At 39.0% G+C, this 15,927-nt stretch overlaps 1 protein-coding gene across 5 annotated transcripts in view; it reads right to left on the minus strand.

Moving 5' to 3' along the window:
• Window positions 1–215: 215 nt before the first annotated feature.
• Window positions 216–15,927, minus strand: part of grid1a (glutamate receptor, ionotropic, delta 1a) — a 104,437-nt gene continuing 88,725 nt past the window's right edge. For 4 of the 5 annotated variants that reach the window (XM_046071257.1, XM_046071260.1, XM_046071259.1 and 1 more), the window contains 5 exons: window positions 8,077–8,272; window positions 6,141–6,307; window positions 4,645–4,885; window positions 1,980–2,121; window positions 216–911 (listed from right to left, as the gene is read on the minus strand). In XM_046071257.1, coding sequence (XP_045927213.1) covers window positions 499–911; window positions 1,980–2,121; window positions 4,645–4,885; window positions 6,141–6,307; window positions 8,077–8,272 — 1,159 coding nt within the window. In that variant the 3' untranslated portion in view covers window positions 216–498. The remainder of the gene's footprint in view (window positions 912–1,979; window positions 2,122–4,644; window positions 4,886–6,140; window positions 6,308–8,076; window positions 8,273–15,927) is intronic. The other variant, XM_046071262.1, reaches the window with a different exon arrangement.

Consider the following 15,927-nt stretch of genomic DNA (forward strand, 5'->3'; position numbering starts at 1 on the left):
TATTTTTTTCATATGAAACAAATTGATTCTTCCAATGTCTTTGAAGTGTGAAATATCTTTTATCATGAATTCTTACAGTACATTCAATTAATGTTGATCTGAAAGAAAACATCTGAACTTGGCACTTAGAAAACAACCACAAAGAATTGTCACCTTTATTCATTTAGAACAAAATTTACAAAGCCATTCAAACAGTCCTTTTTTTTTTTTTTTTAATACTTTTATGTTTTTTAAACTCAACTGTTGAGAATATTCAAAATACACTTTTAATGTTGCTTCTCTCTCTCTCTTTGTACTTACAAATATGTACATTAAAGTCTCAGTGTCTTGTCATGTGTCATCCCACTGACTCTTCATCACTGGTAATAAAAATCCTTTTTTATGTTTTATTTATCTCTCTTCACATCGTTAGCACTCTGTTTAGCTCTCCGCTAATCTGTTTGAGCTTGAGTGTCTGTGAATATTGGGTGTGCTCAGATGGATGTCCCGTGGCTGGGCTCACTGGCTTCTGGGATGGGTCCTCCTGGCACTGGTTGGTAGGACATTGGCATGGGTGTCTTGACTGGGCTCTGTCGGAAGAGCCCCCCATTGGGTGCCCTGTGTTTGCAGCGGATAGAGGGCATGGTGGCACTGCTGAGGGGCAGGGGCAAGGTCCTGCCAGGGGCCACGCCCAGTGTCCTTCCTGCCCCATGACCCTCCTGGAGGAAGGTGCTCACAGAGAGCCGCGGCGGCCCCCGATGGGCTGGGTAGTCCCGCGCAGACAAGACCTCCAGGGACTGGCTGGGCTGCATGCTGCCAATGTCCAGGGCAGAGATCTCGATAGACTGGCCTGGCAGCTGCTTGTGGGCCAAGTCCTCGTCCAGGAGGCTGTTCAAACGCTGGTGGACCTGTTCCAGGTTCACCTCTTTGTCCTAGAGATGGATGGAAAGAAAAGTGGAGCCATAGTGTGTGTGGAATAAAAGGAGAAAGGATAGTGAATAGAGGTTTAAATAGAAGGGAGAGCATGAGTATAATTAAGGATGAGTGTGATAAAGAAAAGTGAAAATGAATAGGCAGTAGAAGAAGTTAAGAGGTTAAAAGAAAGAATGGGATGGGAATAGAGAACGAAGAAAGAGAAAGACTGGTTATAGTGGTGGTTGTACTATCACCATCATGACCAGTTTACATGCAATGCAGTCTATTCACTATTATTTTTCAGTTAGTTCAACGCACATGTTCACATGAGTTTGAAGGATGCTGAAATATGCACATTAACTTATTTCAGCTTCATTCAGGAAACCAAAATATATAAATTAATAATATACTGGATTTTTTCAAGCAGCCAACATCGAGAGACATTCCCTTTTTAAAACACTAAATCTTAAATATGGAGTCATTAAAAGGTAATGTCTCTACTTCTGAAATGAACTTAAATGAAGATGTCTCTTCATGCAGAAGTGTTTAAATTTTCACCACAATTAGGTGGCCACACATCTGCACTGGCTGACTCTTGCATGAAGAGCATCAGCTGTTAACAAGACAGGCTCCAATGGATGCACAAATCCAATGAATCAGACTTTATGAGGCAATAAAATTTGAATGAAGATAAAGTAGTTGATGTCACTTAATTGACATAATCTAAATTACATTGAACAATAGTTAAAATATTCCTATTTTCCAGAAACACACATCAATGAGGCAACACAAATATTATGGGAAAGGAGAGGGAGAAGCCAAATAAAGAGCAACTGATTGTTTTAGCAGTCACGTTTTGGCTGCACCCTGCCCTCCACACAACGGTATTTTATTATATCATGCGCCCATTTAAGTCGAGCCACATTGAGGACAAACAAAACAAAAAAGCCAAATAACAGAAGAGACCATGGGGTGAGAAGACAGATGAAGCAACTACAATCTACCCCTGCCCAGCCCCATGCCCCGCCCCTTCGCTCTGACGCAGCCAATGACCATCCAGTACATTATGTCAGGCCTCTCCTGACCTGTGTCAAGAGCCTCGGCCTCCTCCCAGTCTCTCTCTCTGTCTGTCCATATGTCCCGCCTCCTTTCTGGTGAAGCACTCGTTATGTCATTATATGTCAATGGACCAGAAACCCTTTCCAGACTGTAATCCTTAGTCACCTGCTGAAAATCACAGACAACGATGCATAACCAAAAGGGTCCCCTGTGAATCCGGACATTGACATATAATTGCAATTTATTACTAGTTAGGTAACAAAAGGAAGAGTTCAACATTTTGGGAAATACTGGTATTTGCTTTCTTTCTGAGAATTAGATGAGATTATCTATATCACTCTCGTGCCTATGCATTAAGTATAGAGCTGTGAAGTGGGGGGAGCCATTTCAGGAACCCCGGTCCTAGTCTGATCATTTTCTTCAGCAATGGCTTGTAAGGCACGACATGCTCGTGGTTAAATTATCGGTATAAAAGATGAGTAACAATGTGTTAGAAAATATCTAGTTGTTTTTTTTTAAAGCCTGTGTACATGAAAACATAAAATGATACGGTATATTTTTATTTACAATGTCCATTTAGGTGTAAAGATCCAATCACTTAAAATTAATGGGCAGAAGATAAATGCATATTTCTTGTTTGTTTAATCCAAACACAAACTTGAATGTGCAGTCTCATCACTACTATGAGGTTTTTAGGCAACCAATAGAGGTGCTCTTGACAGGTGCTGTGTGTCAAGAAATAGTTACATAATGTAACTCCCACAAAGGAACTTCAGACCGATTCTACCCCTGCTTTCAGTCTTTATGCTAACCTAATCTATCTCCTGGCTCTAGCTTCTTATTAAATGGACAGAATGAGATTGATATCAATCTTCTCATCTAACTCCCCTCAATAAACCAAATGAGGTGCTTTTTCCCCAAAAGGTTGACCTGTTCCTTTAAATGACCGATGTGTTCAGGCTTTCATTAGGTGTTCTTTGAAATGGCTGTCATAATTTCCACATACTGTATGTTTGTGCTGTCATAGTGCCAGCAATACCTAGAATAATTTAAAGTGATACTGCACCCAAATCCTTTGAATATTAAACACTCGTTCCCTGCAGGCTTGGAAGGTAGCTGTAAAAAGTGTGTAGTGTGAAGCGGCAATGGACAGCTTGAATTTCACTGTTGAGCAATGATGTCATCTTCGGATTGCTTGTTTTTGTACAATCCCAACTGTTAAAACTCACAAAAGCAGCAAATCCTGACATTTTGAAAGTTTCAACCAGAATTTTTCTGTAAAATTTGAATTGAATAGTCTATTTTAGGGTTACAATTAGCTAACACAAGTTCAAATAAAAAATCTAAAATGTTCTATTTGCTATGGTACAAAACAAAAGAAAGGCGTCAAATCTTCACATTTGAGAGGCAATGTTGAGTAAACTGCTGTTACATCTATGAAAATGTAATTATTTTCTTTCAACTAATAATCGCCTAATAATAATTTTGGCATACCTGAGATTATAGATGGACAGCAGTGTATTGGATTAAGCTGCAGTAGGTTTTGATACTTTTCCTTTTATAACCAAGAAAACTTTTACAGTCACATTTCAAGCCTTGAGAGGCGGTTTGATGCTCAAACAATAGATTTGGGGTGGAAAATAGCTTCAAGACATGTCTACAAACAATAATAATGGAGCACACAACCATAATTATACTCAAACAACACATCTAGCACATCTTCTATAAATAATGACACAGTGATGTTTGTCTGTTGTGAATCTCACATGACAGCAGTATGTGGTTATTATGAAAGCAGCTGCACACAAAGACTGAAGTAAAAATCAACAGCAGTAACTCAAACTTTCATATGCACCAAAAACCAGCATTAGTGGAGTTTGAGTTACTGTGTGAATTTTCAGGACAGGACTGGGTCTTAAATGGGTGTCCTCAGGGTCTCATTGGATTGTTGGACTGTCAAGTCAAACGGGCAGGTCAAGGCTCAGATTCTTTACTATGTGCTTTTGCTCACACTTTAGTTTAGGGATCCATGTCAAGCCTTAGTTGTCTGGGCGCCTCATTCAGAGGGGCTGCCCAGTCGACAGCAGCAAGATGAAGTCAGAGCTCTAAAGCATTAAGACTTGAATGGATTAGCTAAAGAGAGCTATTGTACAACTGAAGCACTTATTGACTCAGAAGTACAATTTCAGTATGTGGTTCTGAATTTGCAAATCAACGCTATATTTTACTTTTATCATTCCAGCTGCAGTTCTCTCACATGAACACTAGTGATTTTGAGTTTGTTCAGGCCAAAATGTAGGCAATTTATGTTTTTATGTGTCCGTATGAGAGAGAATCACAGTGAGTCTCTTTGAGAGAGAAGCCTCAAAAGTCCCTAACAAAGCACCCCAACCTCTCTCCCAACATGAGAAGGAATGAGTAGACTGATCACATGATGTCTTGACATCAGGGGCACACCTATTATAACTGGGTGTACTGTAGCTCTACTAAATCGGGGCTGGCGTCAGCGCCTGCTGGATCCATAAAGTAGAGTGTGGCAGTGGCATCTCTGGGCAGGACCGGGGGGCCCGGGGGTCTGGGTCTCGACCGGGGCCTTGGTGGGGCAGGGGGACCCGTTGTGGCCACCGTGGCCCGGTTCTGGCTTAGCAGGCTAGGGACTGGGCCCTGCCCCGACGAGTTGTCATTGGTCACCTCTTTGGGCTGCTCTCTTCGGCAGTGGTTGCTGTTCCACCAGGTCTCCAGTGCAGCCACCAGGAGGGCCAACAGCAGCCCTGCAGCCAGGATGCAGAAAACGCCGGCAAAGCTGTGGAGGCGCAGCGCCCGTCCCTCCGGCTGGGCGTCTGCGTGGCTCTGCAGGTCACAGCGGCCTTTCTTCGGCCACCATTTCTGCTTCAGGATGTCGAGGTCACCTTTTTCCTGAAGCTCCAATATCCTGTGGAGAAGAAAGACCACGTAGGTGTACAGTTTGATGTAATAACACCACAGAACACTGGACAAATCCTTCCATAGCATTGATTCAGGCAATGTTAAAGGCTGGCTAATCAAATTACAAAGACAGCAAAGTAGAGAATAATTAATGTAAAATTAATATACTGTTTTGATAATTACATAATACTTTGTAGCTCATAAAATAAAACTAATTAAAAAACACAGTTAATGTACTGCATTAGCACTGATTGTTAGCTCATTAAAGACTCATAGTGAATAAAATGCTACTAAAGCTTCAGTTTGAACAGCAACAGATATGATAGAGACACATTGTTGAATTCGTAAATACTAACAAGACCAGTTCTGTGTAAACAAGGCAAAGAAAAACAACGCAACTTCAAGATTAATTGGTTTCATGTAAAATGATATAAGCGTGGAAACAACGATGATCAAATACTATAATCATCTCATTAGTTAGTGTACAGGGAGGAATGGTTGAATGTTGTGGAGGAGAGTGATGACGGCTCAGTACAAACAGACGTGAGACAGTGAATCTGTCCCAAAAGAGGGGTTAGCTTTTTGCATCATTATTCAACCTCTTCAACAGTGACTGGCACATATGTGTTTGTGCACAAGCCTGAATGTTCACTCAGAGCAAATAGGCACTCAGAAAAATGTACACCCAGCTGCCAAAGCTTTGACATTCATACACATTTATACTCGTGAAGAATCACAACCCTAGATGCCTTCAGATATTCACCATTTCTTTCCCTGCAAGTCATGCATTTAAGATCTTTCACCGAAGCAGTGTTTGTAGCTTACAGGGTGATCAATCCTCCCATTTCGGATGGAGTTTGTCCTGAATATATATTTTACACAGAGGAGAATGTTTGCTGCCCTCATTTGAAATTCACTTCTGTCAGTATTGAAAAACTACACTGAAAACGTTTGGAGCAGCTTATTCTTCTAGTCTTGACTCGGGGAAAAAAACAGATTAACCAAAAACAAATGGGCAAATAGCATGGCATGAAAATATGAACTAAACTTTATTTTAATTGTATCTAGACAACAGTCAACATTAACCCCAGTGCCATTGTGGTTGACCTCCAAATAAAGTGGTTTGATAATCTATTTTAACTGCCGGCTCATTTAAAACCTTGTCTGATATTTGTCTTGAATTTAATGCATATTGGTCTAATTTTTTAGAAATGTCTTAATGTTTCTCAATCTCAGTATAAAATATATACCAATATACGTACTTCTGAGAGAAGAGGTCTCTGTAAGGACTGCCGTGTTGCAGGGCCATGCCGTAGCCTCTGGTGCTCATGCTGTTTCCTGCTACAGTCAGTGTGCAGTCGTCATCTGTCAGAGCAGCGTACTCTACCACCGCCATGTCCCACAGAAAGGCATAAGACTCTCGCTTTGCCTGGATAGTTCAACAAAGGTTCCCACAACACACACACACACAAGACATATACAAAGGATAAATACATGAATGATGTGTTCAGAGTGTCACTACCTGAGAAACCTCCTTTAATAAGCAGGGTTTTTTTTATTCCCCCCCCCCTTTTATTGGAGATAAAGATTGTACCATACAAATAAAACAAAGACACTTCACTATTCTGCTGGATACGGTTAAGAAATACAAACCAAACTATTCTCACCCCATGATCCTGAAGAAATCTACCTTAAAGTGAAAATATAATAATTATTATAATATAATAAAAATCTACTTACTTACTTTGATAAAAAAAAAAAAAATTACTCATAATGTCCCACCCAAGCATCCTGTTTTAAGCATCTATTTGTTTAAATACAGAGTGAAGACCTTATCAACATGCCATTTCCCTGTGATTTTTATGTGTCAAGTTAGGGAAGCATTGCAAGCAACAGTCTGGTGGAAAGAAATGTTTTGCTTGAATTTTCATTTGAACCCATGTGCCTGTGTTGGTGGGAGAATAGTACATACAAGAAGACTTTTCATACAGAAAAAAGCAACGTGCAGAACAAACTGTTGTGCTAAATATTTGCCAGAAATTAGCATAAACATTTTTGCCCATTATTTAGAGTAAACATTAAATAACATTCACAACATTAGATTACTTAGCAAAAATGATGAAAATAGCTGCATCCTTATTATATCTGGCTTTGCATTCCTCTGTGTGTAGCATATTTTCAGAGACATGATCATGTGCTTTAGCCTCAAGCGTACACTGTGGAGAATAGTTTTTTTTAAATTTCTTTTTGTACGCACTTCCCTGGCTTTCTTCCCTGTGGTGTCCTTACATCCTACATGTTCCAGAGTAAGACTGTGCACTCATCAAATACAGCTGAACAGCCTTTTCACCGCACATCTCATTAGGACTACACAGGGCCCTCAAGTTCACTAACCTTTGAGCAAACATATACTGGAGAAATCACATTGCCATTGTGGGCTATGAGAAGCGCTGTAGTAAATCAGTGACTGAATAAAATGGCTTCTTCTCATCAAATGTTTGGCATTGCATTTAAAACTGAGTTGTTTTCCATTGATGTCTGTATCCGTGTAAACTGGCCTGATGAAACTGAATGCAATTAGCCACTCAAATAATAAAAAATAACATGTATCTAAACCGTGCTGCAATTTGTTAAATTATGGATTATTCTTCTGTTGTTTCTAAGTGTGTGTGTGTGTGTGTGTGTGTGTGTGTGTGTGTGTGTGTGTGTTAGTTAAAGGAAGACAGAAGAGAGAATGCATAAAATATTAGTGTATATAGAGTAGCACACTGAGTTTGAGAGAATAATTAAAACCTCTCACAATTAAATAGATTTATCACTTTGCTGACATGCCTCAGTGAATCAGGGACAGTAATTATTTAACTAACTTACAGGTTGTCCCTACCTGGCTGTGTGACAGAAAAAGCTACAGTTAATTAGCATCAAGGCTGAGCTTATGTTTTGCAGTTTTCACTCAAAGTCTGAAGTCTATACGGCAGTTGACTGGAGCTGACTGTGCCATTATTACAATTTATTTACAAGCTATTATATTTTCTGGTTGAAAAATCAATCCCTTCATTGTCTGTTTCATGTGAAAGAATAGGTTATTTTTTTTTACTTAATGTGCTTGAATGATAATGATTTAAAACAATGTCATTTTCATGTTTCATAGTCCTTATGTTAGCTAAATGTTGTAAACCAAAACAAATAAATACTCACCTTCTTGATTCCCTCTGATGGGCTGGAGACAGAGTTCTCAAAGCCATTGTTCTTGTTGACGGTCTTCCAGAGCTCAGCGAATGTGTTGTCCTGCTCCAGAGGATTGGTGCCTTTGGCCTGGAAATACTCGTACACGGCAGAGTCCCTCACTGTCCCGTAAACCAAGTCCGCCTGCTTGGATAGGTCCTGGAATGACCTACAGTCAGGGTCACAAGAGCGAGTTTGTTTACTAGACCGATCGGGAAAAACAGGAAATAATAAAAAATTCTAACTGAAAATGATTTTCTTTGACAAGGCTTATGTCATGTGACAGTTTGTCTTATATCGAGAGCTGTATTATATGACTGTCAGCAAGAAATATGACTATTGTGGAAGTTGGAGTATGTGTATCAGAAAGAGTGGGAATTAATCTATAGAGGGTATTAAAGGACTAATTAACCATTTTGCCTTTTTCCATACTTATTAAGCTGAGCTACACTCAGATACATAATTTATTATTATATATTATTAATATATTATTTTTAATTATTAAAATATAGGCCCAATATACACAGCTCTTTTCAAATATGACCTATTTAAACGTTAACAGCTGTTTTCTTCCACTGATCTGTGTTAAGACAGGTTCGAATCCAGTGTTTTAAGTTTTCTATATTATATTCTATATTTCTATATATCTAAATCGCAGACTCTGCCTTTGATATAATACTTGTAATGAGGAAATGAATGAATACATTAGTCTGTTACTGTCTCATGCCATTATTTTCTCACAAGCACAGGCTGTTGCACATGTTTACTGCCAACAAAACCGTTACTGCTTACAATATGTCAGCTTGTAAAATCTCAACCATGTCTTAATTCTCTACACATATGATGCAATAAATCACTGACTTCGGAAACACTTCTGGTTCAGTCAGAAAATACGCATGTACAACAAACGCTTGACAATGAAACCATTATATTACCAACTTCAGCTATGAATTACACATTTAGGCCTCATTCTTTTCATACTTCATTACTAAAAGTGGACAACATGGAAATATTAATTCATTACTGTATATGTATATTTATGTTGTAAAAGCAATAGTAAGTCTTCTTCAAATTCAAGTTTATATGTAAAACATCCAGGTGGGAATGTTTATTTTTCACTAATCTAGATAATTTATTACATGTTGTAAGAAATTTATTATTTATACATTTTTGTAAACTAGTGAAACAGTAGTGTCAATTCTGAAAACAAATGTGAAACAATCTACAAACAGAATATGACCCTCAATCATTTTGCACTCATTCAAATTGTGGTTTTCAAGTACAAATCACATAATTCTATTTGTGGATTGAGTGACTTTGTGGATTTGAAATCCATTTGTAGATCATGTTTTGTGTTTACAAATTGTAATGCATATTTGTGACTGATAGTCTGTGAGTTTACAATGATAGTGACATCGAATTACCCCAATAATTAGCCCCTAATAGTCTGCATCAACGTCTAATCTACTTTTTATGAACAATACTTTATATTTTGAAAACTAGTCTGTCCTGATTGAAATGCTTATTATGCAGATGTTATGTGGGCAATAAGAAATGAGGCTTCATTGCAGCAGCTGAATTTTATATGTAGCGATTATTGCCAATTTTGTACAGCATCATATTTGCTGAATGCCAATGTCCTCGTAATTAGAGTTTGCTTCCAATGTAATTTAAATGGCAATCTATCCAGAACATTATGTACATTGTGTGGTATTGGGTTGATATGTTTGACATTCTGCTCTGTGTATTTGCTGCATTTCTTAAGAATGTCAATATACTAGAGTAGCGGCAGGATGTTTATAGAACTAAGGTTGTTTCTCATCAATTCCCTAAAAAGTGAGAGGCAAATATCTTATCTCCAGATGATGGTGGACTAATTCAACCATTTAATTAGCAGCATATATGGTGTAGCAGGGGTTGTTGCAAGAGAGAGAGAAACTGATAAGATATTGCATGGTCTGTCAGATGCCAGCTTTACTGCAGAGAGTAAAACATTATGCTTTCATTTTGTTTAACAGCTTACTTTTATGTAACTACACAAGCACCTACACATGTAGAACTATAGATTTGTGATACATCAACACTATAAATATTTGGATCCACCAGCTGGAGTAAATGGAATGAATGAATAAAAGAGGTGAAAGCCCCTGTATTGTAAGAGAAAACATGAAAAACAATAGACAAATGGTGGCACATTTAAAATAATCAAAGAGCCAGTAAAATTAAACAACTAAGAAGTAATAATATCAGGCAATGACTATTTTAAGTACTGTATATGTACCGAGGAAGTTGTTTGCCTTTTCATTCTCAATTAATATAGTCGTCAAAACAAGCCCTCTGTTCATTGGCTGAACCAAGACTGAAACACACACCTCCTCTCTGCCATGCATTGCTACAGAAACACACACTTGTAATGCATGTTATTCTCTTATGTGTGCGTATCACTAATTTCCTTTAAGGTGTTAAATGGCTGGCTACACAGTTGGTCATGGTTAAAGTTCAGCTGAAGAGTTCACTTAATTAGTATTAGTCAGTGCAATATCCTGGAGGGCAAACAAAAAAAATTATTAAACTAATTGACTTTCTCTCTCATTTGCTCCTGCTCACACTCTCAAGAGAGGAATCTGAAATAGTTTTGTGTCGCAGTGTGGTACAAAATAAAGAACACTGTTTCACCTCTGTGTCTCAAGGTGTAGGCGTTTTGTAAAATCTTATTTACAGAGAGAGCAAACGAAAAGGGGAAAAAGGCATGTAGTGATTAAAGAGATTTTCAAACATGCAATGTTGGCTTAAGTAACCATACTCTTTTCAGAGTATGCTGTTCATTGTTCCCATTACACCAAATTAACATATCATGCATGCATGCAGAGGCACATTCAGAGGCACACTAGAGTAATCACACATGCGCACACACTCAGTGGGAAGCATGCTCACATACATACTATAAAAGGAGGGTATATATAGTCTCGTTTGGCACTGGTGAAAAGCCCATACTGCTTTTTTGCAGTGTACCAGTATCTGTAACTGACTTTTGGAAGAAAGAAAGCTGATTTATCCAAGGATAAAAAGAACAACCTGACTTTTGATGTTATTAAAATGAAGAGAGCTGGACTGCACCTCATTCTGGTTTTTGAAATTCAAGTCATATCTGTCAGAATCTTTCCAAGGTTTGTTCATTGGATTTATGTCTGAGGACAGACTGCATATGCTTTTATGACAAACATTTCCAAAGCAGGGAAAACATTTCAGATTTGCCAATTTGCAAATATCTAGCTCTTTCTGTGATGCACTTTATATTATTAGTAGATCTTTGTTCACTGGGTCTAATTAAAAAGTATTTTACCATGTGCAAAAAATGAGACATGACATTTAAAGACAATCTTGCCACATCAGACTATAGAGGGATAAAATGTTGACGTCTAGAGCTGAGCAGTGAGGGAACTCTACACACTCGTGCATCTGGGGCCCTATTACAGAAACTTCCTAACCGGCAGATCCTGTCCTAACCGTTTTATAACCATGGTAATAAGGGATAGGAACTGATTTAGGAAAAAGGCCATTATGATTAACAGTTCCTAAGTCAATAATACTTTCCTAACTTTAGAAAAGAAAAGTGTAGAAGCATCCTAACTTTGAGTTATTAGGATTTCCTAACCTGAGATAAGATAGGATGAAGTAAGATAAGATAGGATTTCTAAAGTTAGTTAGGATTTACTTCTGCAATACCAAATTGAGAAAAATCCTATCTTAGACTCTTCCTTTCTTAACTTAAGATAGGAAGAGTCTGTAATACGGCCCCTGGAGAGGAAGATTAAAAAAATGCCTTTTGTAATACACCAATCCAAATACTATGTTGTTTTTTTGCGCCCACACTTTAACTTGGTTTCAGACAGCACAGCCTTTCTACCTTGACCACAATGGCTCCAAGGCAAGTATGTTTTGGGGGCATTTCAGCAAAGGAATACCTTTTCCTTTTTGAAGCCAATCTACAGTCTAATGAATTTACATGGAGTTGAGCAACTGGCTTACAGTCGGCTTTCTCCAGTAAGTCATGTAAAGGAGAAACCTGGTTTCTGTAATCGGGGTAGGAGATTAGGAAAACCTGATTTCCCCAGGTAGATTTCTCCTGGAGCTGATTTCTCTGCCATGTATACCACAAACCAGTTTTCTAATCTGCTTACACGTACGCATGTGCATGAGAAAACACTGCAGACATAGAAAGTAACAGCTGAGCAGCTTGATGAAAGGACAGATGATCATACAGCGATGCGTCCACGCATATCAAATAATTCCATCCAAAGTCAGACTAAAACTGAAACTAACACAAAGTAGCCTAAAAGTCTAAATACAGAAACTTTGGTGCTGTGAGGAAAAGCTCAGTTCTGTCTGTCAGTCTGCTCGTACAACACAAGCATCTTCTATCACTACTACAGTTAAAATAAGAAAACTGTGCTTTTAAAATCAGGCCTGGGGGATAAGGGAGAAATCTGATTACTGATGTGGTGAATCTATACATGAATTTACAGTAACCAGGTCATTACAGTGCATCTAAATGCATTCTCAGATTACTTGCATCTATCCTCCAGTGGGACTACAATAGCGCAAAAGCAGCTGCCACCCTCAAAGGAGGTGAATTCTAGTTCTAACAGAAAAAAAGAAGGAAGCACAAAGCACAAATCGGGTCTAGATCTCAAGCGCCACATCACACTCATGCAATAGTGAAACGACTGTCGAAACCAGTTCATTCTTTGTCATTTCAAAGCAGCCGACTTTCTTTGCAGTTCCCTTTTGATATGTGTGGGTATTCCTGATCTATTTTTGTACATAGTTAACACGTAAGTAATTTATAATTTTAAACTGAACCTGATGGTGAAGTAAGCTTGTTAAAAGTCATATTTTAACATACATTACTAAAGCAAATTGTCTGTCTTAGTTATAAAAAGTAGTGTAGATAAATATATTTATTCAGTGCCTTTTTATTGGACATCAACATCGCATTTACAAGTGTATTTTCAAAAAATAGATGTAAATAAGCGGTTGCAGTTATACCTGTCAGATGCAGCAGAGCCGGTGCCGACAGCTACATAAATTAAAATGAGAGTGTATCTCTTACAATACAGGGGCTTTGTTGTATTGTGTATCTGTTGCATGCAAGTAAAAAATGCATCTGAAACGATTGAGGTCTATTTTGTGTTCATAGAACTGGGGTTCTAAACACCGAGTTTACGATCCAGAGTTGCCCATCCTTGTGCTTCATGTGGTAAATGACAAGTGATTTCATAGTAGACTAGAATGGGCATTTCCTCAAGAAAAGAGAGAGCTGCCAGCTATTTTTTTATTACCGCTGTCAGTCTAATGTACGGCTCCATCAGCTAAGAGACTCGATGATGTGCTGCACACTTGTTCAGCAAACATATGTGTTAAGTTTGGCCCCCTTTTCGTTAACATGCTGTGAGCAGGGTTTTGTCCATCAATCTCTCGATCCGGAGCAAGAGCAAGACCTCCACCACCGGACTACTCAGATACACTGTGAAGGAAAGACTTTTAAGTTTCTTTGTCAATCATGTCTTATTCTGACAAAAAATGGCTCCTAAGCACCAATAGAAGGCATGTTTAGCTTATAAACATATTTTCTGTGATGGCTACTCTGCTGTTGAAGAATAAAATAAATGAACAGCCAAAGATTTGTGCTGTGAAAGACTTAATATCATGTTAATGATTGCATTTAAAAAGACTGACAACATAGAATTTTGAAAGTAACCACTGAAAGTCAGTAAGGACTCCACATTTTGTTTGCATCAACTTCAAATAGCTCCGTAAATTTGTAAGCTTTAATATTAATATATCGTGACTCAACTCAATGTCAGGCACAAGAAGTAGTACTCTGAGGACTGTTCTTTATCCATCAATCAATGCAGCTGTTCTTATCAAATGAAACAGGCACTTCACTCCTGGTTTCAATAGTAAACCACCACAAGAATGACAATTACCAACAAAAACACTATATTCTAAGCAGACACGTTTAACAAAACATAAATCACAAAGTAACTTTTGTGTTTCAAACAAATAGGAGACTTATTAGCAAATTTTAACAAAACTCTCTTCACCGCCATGCATCATGGGAATTCTGAGGCACAGGGTGATATAGAGCAGCCTAAGTCCATCCCTCCATATTTAGTTTGTCACCATTAAGTTCAAACACCATAGGCTACAGGTGTTTAAAGTTGAAATCAGTTAACACTGGTGCCAGCTGCAAGATTCGAACCCACGATTGGAATAGGAGGTGCTGCTCAGGATACTGATCACTAACTAACTGCACCACCAACCAGCCTAGTTGTAATGATACAATTTGATATGTTGTTGATACAAAAAGTGTATTTGCTTAATAAAAAAAGCTTTACAGCTATCATTTTGGACATTTTAGTTAGTGCTTGAGTAGCTGAGCATAAAAATATACCTCTTGTGTCCAAAATCCAAACAGGGAGGAAGATACAGCAAGTTAAAGAATTAAAGAATTGGTGACAGGGGGAGACCTCAGCCTGCAGCTACAACAGGGAGTGAATGGGAGACGACTGAGACTTTCCAATCAATTAATGATCAGAGATAAAAAACTAAACTTCCACTGAGCAGGATTTTGACATTTTGAGGGAGAAAAGACATGTGGCTATTTCTGGTCTGCAAAATCCTCCTGTCTCCACTCTAACTGATCACATGACACACTAGTAAAGTCTGCTAAAAGTTGTAAAACCCTTCACTTTGGAAGGGCATAGCTTCTAAACTAAACATTTTTTAGCAAACACCAAATACAACTTTGAAAGATCAAAATCTTTTCTGCAACTTACAGCTGAAATTGAGTCTCTAGCTGCACATATGCCGGAGCACTAAGCTCTTAAATTTGGAAGAGTGGAGTCCCTGCTCCCATAGGAACCCATTAATTTTTAAATGCATAAAAATATTAATACACTGCTCAAAAAAATAAAGGGAACACTTAAACAACACAATGTAACTCCAAGTCAATCACACTCCTGTGAAATCAAACTGTCCACACTGATTGACAATCAATTTCACATGCTGTTGTGCAAATGGAATAGACAACAGGTGGAAATTATAGGCAATTAGCAAGACACCCCCAATAAAGGAGTGGTTCTGCAGGTGGTGACCACAGACCACTTCTCTGTTCCTATGCTTCCTGGCTGATGTTCTGGTCACTTTTGAAAGCTGGCGGTGCTTTCACTCTAGTGGTAGCATGAGACGGAGTCTACAACCCACACAAGTGGCTCAGGTCGTGCAGCTCATTCAGGATGGCACATCAATGCGAGCTGTGGCAAGAAGGTTTGCTGTGTCTGTCAGCGTAGTGTCCAGAGCATGGAGGCGCTACCAGGAGACAGGCCAGTACATCAGGAGACGTGAAGGAGGCCGTAGGAGGGCAACAACCCAGCAGCAGGACCGCTACCTCCGCCTTTGTGCAAGGAGGAGCAGGAGCACTGCCAGAGCCCTGCAAAATGACCTCCAGCAGGCCACAAATGTGCATGTGTCTGCTCAAACGGTCAGAAACAGACTCCATGAGGGTGGTATGAGGGCCCGACGTCCACAGGTGGGGGTTGTGCTTACAGCCCAACACCGTGCAGGACGTTTGGCATTTGCCAGAGAACACCAAGATTGGCAAATTCGCCACTGGCGCCCTGTGCTCTTCACAGATGAAAGCAGGTTCACACTGAGCACATGTGACAGACGTGACAGAGTCTGGAGACGCCGTGGAGAACGTTCTGCTGCCTGCAACATCCTCCAGCATGACCGGTTTGGCGGTGGGTCAGTAATGGTGTG

Source organism: Micropterus dolomieu, linkage group LG15 (assembly GCF_021292245.1).
Source record: "Micropterus dolomieu isolate WLL.071019.BEF.003 ecotype Adirondacks linkage group LG15, ASM2129224v1, whole genome shotgun sequence".
Classification (NCBI taxonomy): domain Eukaryota; kingdom Metazoa; phylum Chordata; class Actinopteri; order Centrarchiformes; family Centrarchidae; genus Micropterus; species Micropterus dolomieu.